The sequence below is a fragment of the Saccopteryx leptura genome, chromosome 1 (genome assembly GCF_036850995.1).
Source record: "Saccopteryx leptura isolate mSacLep1 chromosome 1, mSacLep1_pri_phased_curated, whole genome shotgun sequence".
In the NCBI taxonomy this organism is placed as follows: domain Eukaryota; kingdom Metazoa; phylum Chordata; class Mammalia; order Chiroptera; family Emballonuridae; genus Saccopteryx; species Saccopteryx leptura.
Window position 1 is genome coordinate 174,546,755 of NC_089503.1, and position 20,068 is coordinate 174,566,822.

Below are 20,068 nucleotides of genomic sequence, written 5' to 3' on the forward strand. Positions count from 1 at the left end.
CTAAAGAATTATAAGCGTGGGTATGTTCTAGAAATTTGAAAAGCTTCTGACCACTTGGTATTTACATTTGAACAATCACAATCAGTAGATTGTGGTTTATATGTCTTCAATGCATTCAGAATCATTCTCAAAAGGTTATTGCATCTTACCTAGCATAATTTGTCCTTGATGAGTTTTTAAATCCAGAATTTATAGTCTAGCAAATAATATTCAGACTCAAAAGTCCTATGGATCTAGGTGGTTTTGCTAGAGAAATTAACTATTAGTGTAGCTTTGGAATTTAATTTTAAAATGTGAATTTGGGGAAGTATACATTTGTGGCATGCCAACTTATTCCCGAAGTCTTTGTTTCTTTTGTGTTTGAAACAAGAGATGGTACCATAGTGATGAAGAGGCCAGATTGCAGAACCAGACCATCTGGATTCCCAGTTTGAGACTTTTTGTTAATTGAGATGTAATCGAGATAACATTATATTAGTTTTAGGTGCGTAACATAAATGAATTAACGTTGTATGTATTGCAAAAACAATTATTGCAATAAATTTAGCTAACATCTATTGCCACACAAATTCTTTTCTTGTAATGCAAACTTTTAAGATTACTATGTTAGCAACTATACAAGACAAACTATAGTCACCATCCTGTGCATTGCATCCCCATGACTTACTGATTTTATGGCTGGGCTGGCTTTGTGACTTTGAACAAGTAATCTTACCTGTCTGTGCCTCAATTTCATCTCATAAAGTTGTTGGGAGAATCCAATGAACTCCTTGTAAGTGCAAGCTATCATGCTTTATTTTTCTAAGATTACTTTTAAAAGAACAACAATGAAAAATGCCTGTGCAAGTGCTCTCTTGAAGCATAATTATGTCATGTTTTAATTTCCTTACTAAAATTTAATTTGAAGGAAATATCCCTACTAAGCCAGATCTGTGCAGTTGCGAGATTAGAATATAAACATCAACAATCTATTCTTAGAGACATGTAGTAGCTTTTTTCAGAATGGTATTTAGAGCCACCGGCTTTATTTAAACTGCTAACATCTAGCGTCACGTTGAAGAAATCACTCACAAATATATGAGTAAGAAACTGATTTCAAATGAGGCAGAAATAGCCATTACAGCAGCCAAATGAGCTAACATTGATGGGAATTTGAGCGTAATTGTCCACAAGTTAAACGTTTCTTTTTTACTGTAATAAAACTTGGCAAGATAGAGTTTGAATTTCAGAAAATGTTCAATGTAGTCAAGTTCTATTGAGCACTAGGTTCATATCAAGATCTGGAAGTGTCAAGATAGTAAGGCACAGTCCAGGATCTAGCGGAAGGGACACAGAGATGGGTCTTTGAGTCAGAGGTGGTGAACGAGGGTATGGGAAGGGTGTCTAGGGAAAATGGCTTGAGGGTGGGATTTGGTAACAGGGGTTTCCGAGGTGTATGTAGTAAGAGACTAAAGCCAGGCTGTAGTGTTTGGACAGTGAAGGGAAAGGTAGATATGAGTGCTTGTTCATCTAATCAAGAGATAGTTATCGAGCATCTTTTAAAAAAATATTGTTCTAGGCTCTGATACTGCACTAAATAAAGACATACAACAGAAATCTCTGCCTCATGGAATGCACAGTCTAATGGATATGTTCATTATAATTTTAGCTCGAAGGAAAGTTACAGGTTTATGAGACTTTTTGGTTTGGTTCAGTTATTCTTAGGATTTACGCTACATCAGCGTGTTTGTAGGCTCAGTTCTCTTTCCAGCACTTACAGAGTAAAAGTATGGAGACGGGAATAAACCAGACAACCAAACTTCTGGAGGAAATGACCAAGAGTTCAAATCCTCTGTTAGAAACAGGTTCTTTCCACTTAGGAAGTATAGATTTTAGAGTCTCTCTTTCCCAGGCACAGATGTGGCTATAACATGTTATTTGTCAAAAACAGTCAGTATCTGACTGTCAAAAGCCTCTGGTACATGACCATTGCTACTTTATCACAGAAATGAGAGGATAATGATCATGTAATTTCCTACTGCAATTTTTTATTAATAAATGTCTGTGCTGGGTCAGTACAGTATTGCACAAATTGCTCTCTTAGGTAACCAGAACTCTGTTGCATCTAAGAGGCCTTTGTGATTTTTCTCTGCCCCTGCAGTTACGCAGCCCTGATCGCCGACTGGCCCGTGGTGGTCTTGGGCATGTGCACGGTGTTCATCGTGGTTTGTGCCTTGGTTGGAGTATTAGTGCCGGAGCTCCCTGACTTCTCTAACCCACTGCTGGTAAGGGGGACCGAGCCAGGAGAATTTGTTTATTTTCTTGAGACCTAAAACCATCTCCAGACAATTATGTTTCTACAAACTGCAGTGTGCTATTCAGGACCCCATATGTTAAGAAACCATCACAGCCTGACCTGTGGTGGCGCAGTGGATAAAGTGTCGACCTGGAAATGCTGAGGTCGCCAGTTCGAAACCCAGGGCTTGCCTGGTCAAGGCACATATGAGAGTTGATGCTTCCTGCTCCTCCCCCCTTCTCTCTCTCTGTCTCTCTCTCCTCTCTCTCCCTCTCTGTCTCTCTCCTCTCTAAAAATGAATAAATAAAATTAAAAAAATAAAAGAAACCATCACAGGCCATTAGTGAGTATACAATTATCTTTCTGCATTCAGAGCTCTGTATTCTCAGGTTCTTAAAAGTTCAAAAAAATGTGCTCACCATGAGAAATCTGGAAATTTTGCTTCTTGGTCCTTATGTTTAAGCTAAAAAGCAAGACATTAGAGAATCTTCACAGTATTAAATTTTTTCATAAAGTCTTTAAACTGTCTCTTTTTTCCCCTCAAAGAAGTTAGAAGAATTTTAGTATCACTAAGAGATAACAGAGTCTGTTTTTAAGCAAATGTTCCTCTGGAGTGGAATAATAGGGAAATATGAGCAAGGATAATGACATATTCTTTGTAAAACATTGTAATATGTACAATATAATTTACTTTGACCATACTATTTTATAACCTAAAAGTATTTACTAAATGCTTAGGTATAAATTTGAAAGAGAAGCTTCAAATAAGTTTTTTTTTCCTTCTTTCTTAAAACATGTAACCCCCCAAAGGATCAAAATATTTTTTTGTCAGAGTAAATAGGTGATCATTATCATATGAAGTCATCCTGTTTTAATGTCTGTCACATCTGGAGTAGCTGTGAGGCGCATCTGTATTTTCGGTTGAAAGCTGTTCATCACCTTGACATTGCTTTCCCAAACTGCTATAACCACCCTTAGCCTGAAATGAAGTACACTAATGGGAATTTGTAATTTTTTGCCTTAGGGTTTTGAACCAAGAGGGACTACAATAGGTCAGAGATTGGTCACGTGGAATAACATGGTGAAAAATACAGGATACAAAGCAACGTTAGCCAATTATCCCTTTAAATATGCAGATGAGCAAGCCAAAAGGTAATCATTTATTCACTTCCAGACAAAAACATTGCTGAATGAATCCCATTTTTAAACACTGCCTGAGCAAAAAGATTCAATGTCAAATGTGTGGCTCAAAATCTTATTTAAATTGTCATTGTTTAGAAAGATGTTGTTGTATTAGGATGAAAAAAAATGAGGGTTTAGGGGCTTTTATTTTTCATATTTGAGACAATTAATATTGGTTGCTTAGAATAATCCTCTCAACTTAATTTCAAGTGCTAAATAGGCCATGACTTTGAGGATGTACTGTTATGGGCATGCTTATTGGTGTTGAAATGGCTAGTGCTCTATTGAAGATCAACCTATTCTGTTTCAGCCATCGGGATGACAGATGGTCAGATGACCACTATGAAAGAGAAAAAAGAGAAGTTGACTGGAACTTCCACAAAGACAGCTTTTTCTGCGATGTTCCAAGTGAGTGGCATTCGTAGATGATCAAACCCCTCAGCAGGTCCCTAGCCCTCTGGAGATGGAACATGATGAATATCTGGACTGACAGAAGTGTGTGGCCAGCCACACAGCTCCACTGTTTCTGTCTTTACTTAAAGAGATTTCAACCTAATTTACTTGTCATTTTACTTCTCTGGGTCAGTCAACCACTAATCTGAATTTATGTACCCGTAACAAGAATGAATGAGAAAGAAATGACTGAGTTATATTCAGTTTTAAGGAAGATAGGAATCTAATAACATTTTGACCTGGCCCAAAATTTCAAGTCACTTTTTCAAATTCCTCTGACTAGTTAAGTATTTAAGCTCAAGTAACAAGTACATATTTCAGGATTGAACCCTGAAATGATCTACTGTGTGACCAAAAATATATTCACTAAATTGTGATTCATTCAAAAAGCATCTATTGACAGCCTTCTCTGTGCCTGCCTTGTTGTTAGGCATTAGAGATAGATGAACAAATCAAGTCCCAGAAGTCCAAAGTTTGAATGCCGCGGGGCCTAGGCCATGATATGAATGAGTGAAGCTAGCAGGCAGGAAGTGATGGTGGTTGTGGGCAACTACAGAGCGCCTCCAAGAAGAAATAAATTGCTACTTTGCAGCAGAATGTGTCCTTGAAGTAATGAGAGCCCAGATATTGTAAGAACTCTCCTGAGGTCAGGAATCCAGATTTTAATGTTGATAGCAAATCCACTAAAAATCTGCTATAGCCTAGAGTTGGGCTAATCGAGGAAATATATATAAGTATGGAAGTCACTAAGTAGCCCTAGATTAGGACTGAGCAATTGTAGATTATTAGTTTCTGCCAGTGAATGGTAACATTAAAGCTCTTTTGATTTTAGCATTTTGGGTTTTTTTGGTTGTTGTTGCTACTGAAAATCTCTCCAAAATGTGTCTATTCCTGGCTTATCAGATCACTAGAAGACCTGATTGGCTCTCCGATGTTTCTAGATCTCACCAAACCTCTGGGTCTTTAATTTGAACACTATTTCACTATATAGGAAGAGAGAGAGAGAAAGTAGGAGATTAGGAAGAATTTTGTACTGATCCCAGGAAGCAAGACAAGTTTCTTGTTCTGTCTCTTATTGGAAAAGTTCGGCTCTGGTTAGTTCTGTGTTCTGGCTAGTTTATTTCTCTCCAGGTGTTACTATATATTGCTTAACCAGCATTTATCTAGTAACTAATATCTTAACCAGGAAGACCATTAGCAAATTCATGAAATATAGTCTTGTTTATATTTCAGTGATCAACACTAAATATTTGTCTCATTAAGTAGTAGGTTTTGCCCTGATAAAGCCATTTCTGACTCTACTAGTATAAAATGTTCCACAAGGCTTATTTTAATCTGTAAAATCAATCAACCTAAGATAACAGCCATTTGATGAAGACGAGAATTTACTAACGAAACCTTCATAATCGGGAACAAAGTTTATGTAATAAAGCTTTATTCACAAATTTGCAAGTTGATTTTCTTTGTTACCATGATTAGGCATTTTAGATCACATAAAACTATATTATATATTTATATATGTTAATATATATATGAATATATATATATTTATATATATTTTTTTTACTTGGTTCAGCTTTTTTATCGTGGCCAAGGAAGCAGAAACAGTACTTACCGCGCACCTTTTTTTCATGATCTCCTTTAATTCTTACAACTATTTGAGGCAGGTGTTGCTGTCTCCATTTTACCAATGAGGAGTCAAGGCTCAGAGAAGTTGTCGGTTGACACGACCTGGTTACACCCAGTTCTAACCCCAAAGCCCATGTCCTTTCCAGAACCTTATTCATAAATATATTTTACATTAATATGATTTTCAAAATAGTTTTTCTAGTCTTGTATAGCAGAGAGAGCCGTGTACTCAGCCAGAACGTGGAAGGTGTCTGTGATCTAGGCCAGCAATCTGTACTTAGTTGACTGTGTTTAGTGCTTTTAAATTGATCACCTATCATCTTTCCTCTGTAACTAGCTGCCAAAGAGAACATCCTTCTAATCCATTCTCAATACTCCCCAGAGTCAGTCTTTGATTTCATATACCATTATCGTGATATGCTCTGAAATTAAGAGGGAGGCATTCAATTAACTGCCTGCTGAAAGTTCCTATGGACTGTTTTTCCTAATGATAGTCTGGTCCCAAATACATTTGTTATGTCACTCCTATGATTTTTAAGATGTAGGGAATAGACAAAGGCTTTGAGTGAAGACAGTATATATTTTTTTACGACTTCTCCTGGAATTTGTCAAAGGAGAGACTCCCCCGCTGCTAATGAATGGTCCATATGGTTTCCCGATTTGAAGTGCTTCTAAATGCCAAGTCTTATGAAAAACGTGACTCATTTATAACCCTCTGTCTTTCCTTTCTTCCTACCACCAGGTGACCGGTATTCCCGAGTCGTGTTTACGTCAGCTGGAGGGGAGACATTATGGAACTTACCCGCAATTAAGTCAATGTGCAGTGTAGATAACTCAAGGGTACGTAGAGGGAAACTAAAACACGTTTAGCACAAATAAGGTGATGTTTTGCAACTCCTCTTGCAGCTGAGCCGGGTGTCTGACAGATGACAGTGCTTCGGTAGCTTGCCTGCCGAGGAGTACGCGCCAGCAGCCCAGCTCTGCACCGCTTTCTCAGATCGCAGGATCAGAGTGTCTCTGTCTCCCTCCCTTTAACAGACCATCTTCCTTTAATAAAGCACTTGTTTTTCTTTCGCTCTCCTGTTCTTTGTCCAGGACAGTCTCTCATATGCTTTCACAGTGGATTTCCTTTCAGGATAATAGCGGAGGCTTTTTCTATTTTTTCTTCTTTTGTCATATTTTCTTCCCTAATCTGCTTTCATTGTTCACTACGCTTCCCCCGAGGCAACTGTCAGTATCATCTTAATTACCCAGTCAAATGCCTGCCTTCTCAGCAATCAGTGGGTCAACTGGGCCTGTGACCTCAAAGGAAAATTTAGGGCACGAGCTGGGGAAAGGGACATCAAAGGACACAAAGACAGTATCTATGTAAATGGCTGGAGTAATCCAATCCAGTTTGTCCCGGACTCTTAAGTACCTTGCTGCTCGTGAAGATGGAAAGTGGCAGGAGGACAGCACTTCCTATCTTCATCTTCTCTACTTCCTGTCTTCATCTTCTCTGGAGCCCAAGAGACGTCAGCCCAGAACCTGCAAAGGCAGCCCTGGGGCTGGGGGGAGCTGTCAGTTTCCTGAGTTCCCAGGTGGTTTCTCCAGGTAGAGACTGCTGTCTAGTGTCACTAATGGACCTGACCAAGCACAGTAATCTGGCAGAAAAGGAGCTCATTGTATTCCTGGCATACCTCTGAGATGCAAAATCACTGTTTAGTTGAAAATATAATCACATGCAATGCTAAGAGCTAGGCTGACACTCAGTCACCTGTTCTAGCAACAGCCTTTCTTAATGGACTACAGGACAGGAAGGACTGTTTGAGGTCACCCAGACCAGCAGTCTTCATTGTGCAGATGGATATAAGTCCCTTCTGAGAATGAACTGGCTTACCCAGGTTAGTTAGTGATCTCCCTACTTCTTCATTCTGAGAGGCAGTTTACACATTGATACAATTTCCCCCTTGATTGACCCTATCAGGATTTTCTGCAAGTGCCGTTTCTCAGTCCCTTTCCAAATAGACCAGCGATTTTCTCCTGGTGTGCCCCAGGTATTTTTTTTTTTTAAGATTTATTTATCAGTTTTACACAGAGAGGAGGGCGGTGGTGGAGTGAGAAGTATCAATTCATAGTTGCTTCACTTTAGCTGTTCATTGATTGCTTTTCGTATGTGCCTTGACTGGGCAAGCCCAGGGTTTCGAACCAGCAACCTCAGCATTCCAGTTTGATGCTCTATCCACTGTGCCACCCCAGGTCAGGTGCCCTAGGCATTTTTAAGACAAGCAATATCTGACTATTTATATTTAGTTAGCCGCAGTGACCTCTTTTCCCTTAGATTGTCAAATAAAAAAATGACAACAGCCATCTAGTATGAATGAATCAAAATTAGTACATATTTTTGTCAGATCAGCAAAAAAAAAATTTTTCTTGGTGTATCACAGAATGTTAGTAATTAGTGTATGTGTGCCATGAGATGATAAAGGTTGCAAATCACTGAAATAGACCCAAGACACAAACCATCTATAAACAGTCAACAGCTTCTTCCTCAATGGTCAGTTTTTATTTGCTCTATTTTCTTCTCTTTCATGGCAATCAGCTCATTATTTGGAAGCTGTGCACATTCTAGTTCCCTGTCATGAGCTACCAACCTTCTCATGAAGGAAGATAACTGTAGAGCAGTAGATATGCAGAGTATTTGCTACGTGTAAGTAAGACTGTGAGCACCATATTTTATATTGCTCACACTGCGCCTGTGACCTTGGAATTCGTAACACCTGCGTAAGCAGGTTACTGGATAATCAGACCTTGGCTGAGAACAGTTCATTAACTTTCATGCCTCCCAGGTCTCTTTAGCCTTCCTTCACAGTTGATCTTTACACCTTCCCTCCCCTGAAGACTCTGGAGTGACTGAATTCACACAATTGATTGATACCCTATGTTTATTGAGTGTTGCTATCTGTAAGGAAGTGTTCTAAACACCTGAATGAATTATTTCATTACTCACTGAATCACTGTTCAACCGCAAAATGGTGTTATGAATTAAGGACTATTATTTTGCCCGTTTTATAGATGAGGGAATTTCACATGAGTGGGAAGTGGCGAATGTAGAATTCGAACCCAGCCAAGCCTAACTCCAGCCTGCGCCTTTACCCACTGTGCGTATGCTCCCAGAATGCAGAAATAATACCCATTTTTGCTTAGTTTTACTATAGATGCCATTTCCCCACTTAAGTGACCCTCAAAGAGTCCTCATGGCCTACACTAAGTATCTTTTTTTTTTTTTGTATTTTTCTGAAGTTGGAAACGGGGAGGCAGTCAGACTCCCGCATGCGCCCAACCGGGATCCACCCGGCACATCCAGGAGGGGGCAATGCTCTGCCCATCTGGGGCGTCGCTCTGTTGCAACCAGAGCCACTCTAGCGCCCGAAGCAGAGGCCACAGAGCCACCCTCAGTGCCCGGGGCCAACTTTGCTCCAATGGAGCCTTGGCTGCGGAAGGGGAAGAGAGAAACAGAGAGGAAGGAGAGGGGAAGGGGTGGAGAAGCAGATGGGCGCCTCTCCTGTGTGCCCTGGCCGGGAATCGAACCCAGGACTCCTGCACACCAGGCCGATGCTCTACCACTGAGCCAACTGGCCAGGGCACTAAGTATCTTTTTTTATAAAAGATTGTATTTATTGATTTGAGAGAAAGAGAAAGTCAGGGAATGGGGAAGGAGCAGGAAGCATCAACTCATGGTAATTGCTTCCCGTATGTGTCTTGACCCGGTAAGCCTGGGGTTTCGAACGGGCAACCTTAGCATTCCATGTTGATGCTTTATCCACTGTACCACTGCAGGCCCAGCTAATAAGTATTATTTTTAAAGAGTTAGCAGTTTATTCTGTGATGGACTCAAAGACTCAAGCCAGGAAGCAGTACTGTGCCTTTGTAGCTTTCATTAGTGAAAGCAACATACTGTTTCATATAGAACCTCCTACTCAATAGATAGCTTACAAAAAGGCATACACAGAACAGATATGAAAAATAAGCTGAATGCATTGCATGATGGGAAATAATGGGAGGAAAATCATGAAGCTAAGGATGCGATGTAACACACCCTGGAATCCTGTATACTTGCTGGTCGTGATTGGCAAACTTGTCTGTATCCTCCCTGACAGCCAAAACAAAAAGGAATTAAACATCAGTGACAAAAGTCATAAATAGGGTAACCAAGTTGTTTCTTTAGGAGAAGCCCAGCTAACAGGAGAGAACCGTTCTTCACAGGCTGCTTCATTTAAAAAGCCTGATGTTGCCCTGGCCGGTTGGCTCAGCGGTAGAGCGTCGGCCTGGCATGCGGGGGACCCGGGTTCGATTCCCGGCCAGGGCACATAGGAAAAACGCCCATTTGCTTCTCCACCCCCTCCCCCTCCTTCCTCTCTGTCTCTCTCTTCCCCTCCCACAGCCAAGGCTCCATTGGAGCAAGGATGGCCCGGGCGCTGGGGATAGCTCCTTGGCCTCTGCCCCAGGCGCTAGAGTGGCTCTGGTCGTGGCAGAGCGATGCCCCGGAGGGGCAGAGCGTCGCCCCTGGTGGGCGTGCCGGGTAGATCCCGGTCGGGCGCATGCGGGAGTCTGTCTGACTGTCTCTCCCTGTTTCCAGCTTCAGAATTAAAAGAAAAAAAAAAAGATAAAAAGCCTGATGTTGTATAAAAGGGTTTGGAAGAGGACCCTGTTTTCTAGGGTCACTTCTGTGGACAGCTGGAACCCCCGGAAGCTTAGAGGACCCAGAAATACCTTTCCTAATTCTTGTTTTAAGAAAGACTATGGAACTCTTGCCTTTTCTTTTCTCCCTCAGTCCCTTAAACTTTTCATACAAAAGATGCTTCGTCACATGGGGAAGGGGAGTCCAGCAGTTACTAGAACCTGGTATTAGGGGTTAATTTTCTTCCTTTTAGTTTTTTTCTCAGCCTCTTAAAATATCTCCAACTTCTCCAACTTAGCCACTAGTTTTAAAAGTTAAGATATTATTTTAAACTGCTGGTTTCTTCTTTTTCTCTCCTCTTCCCTTACCCTCTATTTTAGGCCAACTCCACCCCTGCGCCTATCTAACTAGGAAGTATACAGAGACATGTTATAACCCCACAAGCAGCACTACTTTCTGAAATGTCCAATTTGTGAGTGCCTAGAATGAAGAATTCTATTGCTCACGAGACTTCCAAGAAATTGCGCTAACTCCATTCTTGTTTTTGTAAACGTCAAAGAATTTGAAATCGTTCCTATGAATTCCTTTTCCCAAAACATGGCAAAAATGTAGTTGCTTCCTGCACGAAGATATACCAATCTCTGAAAGCCCCACAGGGTAACATGTAAGTGTGTATTTTGCTGTCTTGGTCACAAACAGCTGAGTCAGGGCCACTCCCCCCCCCCCCCTCTTAATTCTGTCTGGCTTTCCCTCCTCAGGTTCCCATAGACCCTTCCATACAATATGGTACTTCTCATATTGAATAACTGATTTTCTTGTCTGATTTCCCTGCCGAACTTGTGAATGATTGGAGGGCAAGAACCACAGTGCTTTATTCATCTTGTATAGGTGTCAGTAAATATTTTTTTCTTTTGAACAGATGGATGGATGAGAACACGTGGCCTGACTCCTAAAAGCCTAGACAATTCCTTGTACTCCATTCCTGACTCAGGGCATCAGGGCAGGGGTTCCACATCTGGGTAAAGTGTATACCAGTCACGATATCTGTTCTTCTCTGTCCTTTATTTTATTTCATTTTTTTAAAGATTTTATTTATTGATTTTACAGAGAGAGGAGGGTGGGGAACAAGAAGTAATTGCTTCACTCTAGCTGTTCATTGGTCGCTTTCTGTATGTGCCTTGACCAGGCAAGCCCAGGGTTTTGAACTGGCGACCTCAGTGTTCCAGGTCGACAGTTTATCCACTGCACCACCACAGGCCAGGCTCTGTCCTTATTTCTTAACCTATAAGAGTTCTCGAAACCTGGCTCTCAAAGATTGCCCATTACCCAGCACCACCTTTGAATGTGAGGATTGGTTCTCCAGAGGCTTACTAGCATTTATTTTTGATAGCAGCCATCAAAGTGGTAGTTGGTCTGTATTTATCATGTCCAACTTTTTAATCTTTGGTCAAATGCATATGTGGACAGAAAAAAAAAAGCCGTGTTAGTATTAGTGAAGGTTATTCAAGGGCAGGATTCTGTGTTTTCTTTCCGGGTTTCAGTTGGCAATCCTGTCTCCTTTGTCTTTCCACTGGATTCTTGCATCAACTGCAAATAAGTTCCTTCCAGCTGATCCTGGGTTTCACAATGAATACAATTTGTTTCTTTTCCCATCTGAAAGCTGGCAGGCATTAGGGTTGCTTTATCTCTCTCTCAATTCCCCAGGCTGACTGCAGGGTCTTGCGTGTTATTTCCTTGTGGGGATAAAGCTGGTTATCTGCCGTGAACACCACAGAGGTGCTCTTCGCCAGACGCTTCTGTCTCCCTGACTTCATGTGAATGCTTTAACCTGAACACAGTTAAATGTGAATGATCCTATTTTGTGAAATGTGAAGTAATTATCGCTCTTTAAAGTGAGCTTAAAATTAAGGCTTTGTTAAACTAAACATTAATTTAGTACTCTTGAAAAATAATCCTTTTGGCTCTCTCTCTTTTTTTTTTACCCCTAACAGAGCGTCTTTAAAAGCAACAACCTTTTATTATGGAAACTTCCAAACAGATGCAGAGATAGAATAATAGAAGAATTCCTCAGGTGTAGGTCTCCCAACTTCAACAGTTCCCAATACACGACCAATCTTATTTTACACCGCTTTCCCAGGATTAGTCCCAATAAAGTACAGTTGAATAACAATGGGGGTTAGGGGTGCCAACTGGCTGTGCTGTCAAAAATCCACATATAACTTTGACTCCCCAAGAACTTAATTATGGATCTGATAGCCAGGGCTTAGAGGGATTATAAATCATTTGGTTCGTCAATAAGTCCAAGTTCCAAAGAGGTGATTTGTGCCAACACCTCCTCTACTTTGAGATGGTACTTCAATGCATGATTGATAAACCCCACTTTAATAAAGACCAAGGGTGGTTTTAATCCTACAGAAAAAAAATATATTCACACCTTTCTTGAACTTCAATTTCCTTCCCAGAACAGCCTTTGACAAACAGAGATGAGGGACTATGATAAAAGTGGACCTTTAGCTCTGGTGCTTACTTCTGAAGAGAAGTCTCTGGACAGGCTCAAGAGAAGGGAGATATTTCTAATTCTTCCTCTTAGGGAAGAGGAGCCACTTGTGTAATTTACAGATTTGGAAGGCAATGGAATTGTACAGGCTTCCGTATAAATTAGCAATGCCAGATTTGGCACTGGAACAATTTCTCAATTTTCTAAACAAGACAGCCATCAACAGAAAAACCTTCTCCAGGAATAACGTCACAAATGAAACACTGTCCACATGAAATCCGGGATTGTCACACCTGCTGATATGTGTCAGAGCCCTGTTTACCAAAAGAGAAAGTTCCCAAAAGGCTTTTAGCCATCTTGAATAAACTTTCAAGAATGTGGAAGATGTAATCAAACTCCTACTTATTTATATTATTAGTTGTATATATTTATTGAAAGTCAGATCTATACAGGGGTAGGCAAAAGTAGGTGTATAGTTGTACAAATAAATAACAGTAATGAATAAATAATACAGGAATAAACTCAGTTTTGCATACTCACAACTGTAAACCTGCTTTTGCCCACCCCTTATATATGTATGTTTTAGGAAACAATTTTATTCCGGGGTCTTTCATGTGTCTTTGACATCAGCACTTCTGATATCACCGGTAACTTTTTTTGAGTTGCTGACGGTTTCCTGGGAATAGCATGTTGCTTCCAACTAAGTTGATTAAGCTGTAATACCTTCGTCACTCAAAATTTCACGCTGATAACCAGAAGTCTTAGGCAAAGCCACAAATCCCTCATAAATCAACTGTACGATTATTCTCTTAATGAACCCTGGAGATGTGCAAACAGAAGCCTCACCTATGCATTTTATTGCTTTTTAAGGTGACTTTGAAAAGGCTTGTTTACAAAAGAGGCATTAATTCTGTCTCCTTTTTTAAAACCAAGCTAGTGTTAGTTGAAGTTGTTTTGCGCCTGGATGTCATCCCCAAACAGTATTGTGCTGTTCAGGGATATAGTAGCCCAGCTCCCAGTCCGTCATAGCAGAGCTTTGGGGGACAGTGGGGAGTCTTACGTTGTATTCAGACCGATGGCTGACTCCCCAGGATGGCTGTGTAACTCCTGGGACTCCCTGTCTTTTGAGGCCACCTTCATCCAGACCTCTGAATGACCCGGTTTTAAACGCCAGCCCTCCCATCTGTCTCTGTCTCTGCAGATACGGTCTCACCCTCAGTTCGGCGACCTCTGCCAGCGGACCACAGCCGCCTCCTGCTGCCCGAGCTGGACGCTGGGGAACTACATCGCCATCCTAAACAACCGGTCATCCTGCCAGAAGATCGTGGAACGGGACGTGTCTCACACCCTAAAATTGCTGCGGACCTGTGCCAAGCACTACCAGAATGGCACCCTGGAGCCAGACTGCTGGGACATGGCGGCCCGCAGGAAGGACCAGCTTAAGTGCACCAACGTGCCACGGAAGTGCACCAAGTACAACGCCGTGTACCAGATCCTGCACTACTTGGTGGACAAGGACTTCCTGGCCCCCAAGGAAGCGGACTACCCCGCACCGGCCCTGAAGTACAGCATGCTCTTCTCCCCCACCGAGAAAGGAGAGAGCATGATGAAAATCTACCAGGACAACTTCGAAAACTGGAACTCGTCCGACGGGGTCACCACCATCACGGGGATCGAGTTCGGCATCAAGCACAGCTTGTTTCAGGACTACCTGCTGATGGATACTGTGTATCCCGCCATCGCCATTGTCATCGTGCTGCTGGTCATGTGCGTCTACACCCGGTCCATGTTCATCACCCTGATGACCATGTTCGCCATCATCAGCTCCCTGACCATCTCCTACTTCCTCTACCGCGTTGTCTTCAACTTCGAGTTCTTCCCTTTCATGAACCTCACCGCGCTCATCATACTGGTGGGCATCGGGGCGGACGATGCGTTCGTCCTGTGCGACGTCTGGAACTACACCAAGTGTGACAAGCCGCAGGCGGAGACTGCGGAGACGGTGGGCACCACCCTGCAGCACGCCGCCCTGTCCATGTTTGTCACCAGCTTCACCACAGCAGCCGCCTTCTATGCCAACTACGTGAGCAACATCACGGCCATCCGCTGCTTCGGGGTGTACGCAGGGACCGCCATCCTGGTCAATTACCTGCTGATGGTCACATGGCTCCCGGCCGTGGTCGTGCTGCACGAGCGCTACCTGCTCAACATCTTCACCTGCTTCAGGAAGCCCGCGCAACCCCTGTACGAGAGCAAGGACTGCTGGACCGCGGCGTGCCAGGGCTGCCGCAAGGTCCTGTTTGCCATTTCGGAAGCGTCCCGCATCTTCTTCGAGAAGGTGCTGCCCTGCATCGTCATCAAGTTCCGCTACCTGTGGCTGGTCTGGTTCCTGGCCCTCACCGTGGGCGGGGCCTACATCGTGTGCGTCAACCCCAAGATGAAGCTGCCCTCGCTGGAGCTGTCCGAGTTCCAGGTCTTCCGCGCCTCGCACCCCTTCGAGCGGTATGACGCCGAGTACAAGAAGCTGTTCATGTTCGAGCGTGTGCGCCACGGAGAGGAGCTGCACATGCCCATCACGGTCATCTGGGGCGTGTCCCCGCAAGACAACGGCAACCCCTTGAACCCCAAAAGTAAAGGGAAGCTAACGCTAGACAGCACTTTTAACATTGCCAGCCCGGCTTCTCAGGTATGGATTTTGCACTTCTGTCAAAAGCTGAGAAACCAAACTTTCTTTTACCAGACGGATGACCAGGACTTTACCAGCTGCTTCATTGAGACCTTCAAGCGCTGGATGGAGAACCAAGACTGCGACGAGCCAGCCCTCTACCCATGCTGCAGCCGCTGGAGCTTCCCCTACAAGCAAGAAATTTTTGAGCTGTGCATGAAGAGGGCTATCATGGAGCTGGAAAGGAGTACCGGGTACCATTTGGACAGCAAGACCCCAGGGCCAAGGTTTGATATCAATGATACCATCAGGGCAGTAGTTCTAGAGTTCCAAAGCACCTACCTCTTCACACTGGCTTACGAGAAGATGCACCAGTTTTACAGAGAGGTGGACTCGTGGATTTCCAATGAGCTGAGTTCTGCACCCGAGGGCCTCAGCAATGGCTGGTTCGTCAGCAACCTGGAGTTCTACGACCTCCAGGACAGCCTCTCGGATGGCACCCTCATCGCCATGGGACTTTCCGTGGCTGTTGCCTTTAGCGTGATGCTGCTTACCACCTGGAACATCATCATAAGCCTGTATGCCATCATTTCGATCGCGGGCACTATATTTGTTACCGTTGGTTCTCTCGTCCTGCTGGGCTGGGAGCTAAATGTTCTGGAGTCTGTCACCATTTCGGTGGCGGTAGGCCTGTCTGTGGACTTTGCCGTACATTATGGGGTCGCCTACCGCTTGGCCCCGGATGCTGACCGAGAAGGGAAGGTGGTCTTCTCCCTGAGCCGCATGGGTTCAGCAATTGCCATGGCCGCCCTGACCACCTTCGTGGCTGGCGCCATGATGATGCCCTCCACGGTGCTGGCGTACACCCAGCTGGGCACCTTCATGATGCTCATCATGTGCATCAGCTGGGCTTTCGCCACCTTCTTTTTCCAGTGCATGTGCCGGTGCCTTGGACCACAGGGTTCTTGTGGTCAGATTCCTTTACCTAAGAAACTCCAGTGCAGTGCCTTTTCCCACGCATTATCTCCAAGTCCTGGTGACAAGGGACAAAGCAAAACACACACCCTGAATGCTTATCACGTAGATCCTAGGGGCCAAAAATCTGAACTGGAGCCTGAGTTTTATGAATTAGAGCCTCTGGCATCCCAGACTTGCACTGCCTCTGAGAAGACCACTTACGAAGAGACCCACATCTGCTCAGAATTTCTCAACAGCCAGGCGAGGAGCATGGGGATGCCCAGGCACGCAGCCTACAACAGTGAACTCAGCAAAAGCCCCAGAAGTAACCCGAGCTCCGCCTTGCTGCAGCCCTCTCTTGACCAGCACGCCATGCGCCACTTCTTCTCTATGAACCCCATGTGTAGCTGCCCAAATGCCTACAAGCATTTGAAATATGGCTCGCACTCTTGCCAACAGATGGAAGACTGCTTGTGCCACGAGTGTGCCCATTCTGCGGGCAGCTTCATGCACATCCAAAATGGCATGGCGCCTCTGAAGGCTGCACATGAAGCCCCCAAGGGCTTCATGCATCCCATCCCCCACATCCACCACTGTCCCTGCCTGCAAGGCAGAATGAAACCACCTGGAATGCAAAACTCTCTGTCTCGGAGTTTTTTCCTCCACTCAGTGCAGCCAATCCAGCCCCAGGACAAAACGGGTAAGACCAGTGTGCACAGTCTGCAGTACACGGAAGAGCATCTCCCAAAGGTGGCGGAGCCATCAGCTGTCTGCAGAAGCACGAGATCTTTACAAAAAGTATGTTGTGATGCTGAGAATAACCAATGTCCCTGTAAAAGTAGGGACATTGGGAATGTGGCAGGCAGCGGAGGGGCTGAAAACAGAGACTTGGGTTCCGTGAATCCCACCGACAGAGCAGAAAGGGGAGCTGAGCCAAATTTGTCCCAGACTGATGCCATTGTGAACTCAGAATGTTTAAATCAGAGTGAACCAAAATTTATATTGAACCATGTCATGGGGGAGGCTGGTTATGAGTCCTGCCCCAACAACCCACCCAGTTGTGGCAGGATTGTGAGAGTGAGGTGCAGTTCTGTGGACTGTCAGATGCCAAACTTTGAAGCCAATGTGCCTGCTGTATTAACACACTCGGAACTTTCTGGTGAAAGTTTGTTAATAAAAACACTTTAATAAACTGGTATTAAACTCAGAACCCGTGCCTTGATTGTTTCTTGAAATCAGAATAAAATCCGAAAGTTTAGAAATGGAACCCCAAAATGCAGAAATGAGAAGGTTTCGCTTTGTTAAAAATCGTGCAGTACTTTTGTATTCCATGTGAACACTCAAACACATAGCTAATGAGTGTTGGCTGATTCTTGGGTTTTGTATTTTCAAAAAGTCCAGTTGTTTTACATTTATACCAAGCTTGAAAAACAATGGTTTCTCATAGCAGTGAGTCAGAGATTTAGAGTTTGCGTTACCTAAAAGTTTCAGTTCTCCCTGGTATCCTTATTCTGGTGCATTTGGTTGTCAGTAATTAGGACATTTAGATTGCACAACATACATATGCATTTTAGTAGAGCCACTTCCATTGGGATCCAGAAAATAAATGACATTAAAATTTATATTTTTTTGGTGAGGCCTCATTTAAAAATTAGTTGCCAAGTATTTTAACAGTGCATTCCACTTGTCTACATGAGTAGACTTTACATGATGCCAGGGACACATATATAGCCAAATTAGTGTTTTTCCCCACATGCGCCAAAAATGTACAGTTCTTCAGCTATTACCTTTGTGAACCCAGCAGTCACAGGCATCAATTATGTTAGTGCCACAGGACAAGCATAAAGGAAGAGATGGGATCACCCAAAATAGTGCCACACTTCTTAGAAGGTAATGTTGACAGAGACAGACCCAGGCTATGTGAATCCTAGCCCTTTGAAGCAGTCAGAGTAAGGCAGCTGCTCCCATTCAGCTGTGTTCTCATCTCAAGATGTGCAAGGCTGGCCCTCGCTAGTTGGCTCAGTGGTAGTGTATTGGCCTAGCATGTGGATGTCCCGGGTTTGATTCTCAGGGCACACAGGACAAGTGACCATCTGCTTCTCCTCCCCTCACCATCTCCCTTCTCTCTCTCTCTTCCCCTCCTGCAGCCATGGCTTGTTTGAAGCAACTTGGTCCCAGGCACTGAGGATGGCTCCATGGCCTCCACCTCAGGCATTAAAATAGTTCGGTTTCCGACCAACGATGCAACAGCCCCAGATGGGCAGAGCATTGCTTCAATAGGGGGCTTGCTGGTTGGATCCCGATCGGGCACATGCGAGAGTCTGTCTCTCTGTCTTCCTGCTTCTTAAGAAAAAGAAAAAGATCTGCAAGTCAACTAACAGCTGGAAGTGCTAAGCCTTCAGGCAGCATCTTAAATGACACCATATCTTATGTTAGATCATTCTCCAGCAACTGAACTGTTGGAACATGCTTTCTGGGTACTGCTTTGGAGGATACATCTCTCCTTACATGGTGTCTCCTAATCTGTGCATTCCTGCCCCGTCCAGGGACAGTTCCCTCTGCATGCTGCCTCCAGTTTGGCCCTCTGATGAAAACTGGTGGGAATATTTCTAACTACCATATTCTTTCCAAAAGTTGTATTTGTTATTTTTATTTAGGATTATTTTTCCAGATTAGATCTACCTATTTATTCAGGGCCTGAAAAAAAGCTTTCAAGGGTTGGAAGGAATCCCTTGGTTCAGAATCCAGGCCACCTCCACCAAAGCACACTTCTAAGTAGCTTTCCAGATTTTGCTTGAATACTTCCATGACAAGGAACTCACTACATGATGCCCCTGGTTGAACCCAGATCTGATGTCCTATAGTTATTCTACTGTTTTGGTCTTCATTCTGCTCTGTGAAGTGGAAATGAACATTTCTAATCTTTCTGCTACATGGCATTCAGAAAGATATTTGAAAGCAGTAATCACACCTTCCCACTAACATCCTTCCATTCACTCAACTATTTTTCCCGTGACGGGGTTTTAAGCAATTAAAACACTAATTAGGCAGTTATGGTCTCTGGATAAGGAAGGTTGTGGAACTCCCTACCCACACATGGTACCCAAATCAGACTCGGACACTGTGCAGGAAGGAGGACCAGCCCCAGGGAAACTGGATGGGACCCTGTTAGTTCACTTCAAGATGGAAATACCTTTTGGCTCCAGCATCACAGCTGATTCTCGTGCAGCTTAGAGGAAACTAAACCCACAACATCTCTCTCACCTGTGTCTCTGCTAAGCTGCCTCTCCAAACCCCCTAAATTGGACTCAAACCCCCTAAATTAGATTCTTTTTTTCTTCTGAAATGTGTAGCCATAAAGTTGGCTAGTGACAATTCAGTGACCGAAAAACACTTTTTTCTCCCCCTGGCATGGACACAGATTGATGTTGTGATAGGAGAAGCAAACTTCTTCTTAGAAAGACTTTCATGTGCACTTCATTTAGAACAGAAAAACGTGGGAATGAAGCCATCCTGAACCTTGAATGTCATGGGAACCTTTTCGCATTGATTTTGTCAAGACTTTGGATGTTGAATCAAGTATTAATATTTTTCATGCTGGGATTTCTAAAAAGAATTTGTTGGCTGGGACTAGAAAAAGATTTTTGTAATTCTTCATTAGTGGACAGCAAAAGATCACTATTTCCAGTTCTGTCTCACAAAGAAATTTTACCCGTCTTAGAGAATCGCAAAGCAGATAAAAGGTTAAAT

At 43.4% G+C, this 20,068-nt stretch overlaps 1 protein-coding gene across 9 annotated transcripts in view; it reads left to right on the forward strand.

Annotated features, from left to right (window-relative positions):
• DISP1 (dispatched RND transporter family member 1) overlaps window positions 1-17,520 on the forward strand; it is a 208,785-nt gene extending 191,265 nt beyond the window's left edge. For all 9 annotated transcript variants that reach the window (XM_066380673.1, XM_066380681.1, XM_066380714.1 and 6 more), the window contains 5 exons: window positions 2,141-2,264; window positions 3,300-3,427; window positions 3,768-3,865; window positions 6,282-6,379; window positions 13,898-17,520. In XM_066380673.1, coding sequence (XP_066236770.1) covers window positions 2,141-2,264; window positions 3,300-3,427; window positions 3,768-3,865; window positions 6,282-6,379; window positions 13,898-17,506 — 4,057 coding nt within the window. In that variant the 3' untranslated portion in view covers window positions 17,507-17,520. The remainder of the gene's footprint in view (window positions 1-2,140; window positions 2,265-3,299; window positions 3,428-3,767; window positions 3,866-6,281; window positions 6,380-13,897) is intronic.
• The last annotated feature ends 2,548 nt before the right edge of the window (window positions 17,521-20,068 follow it).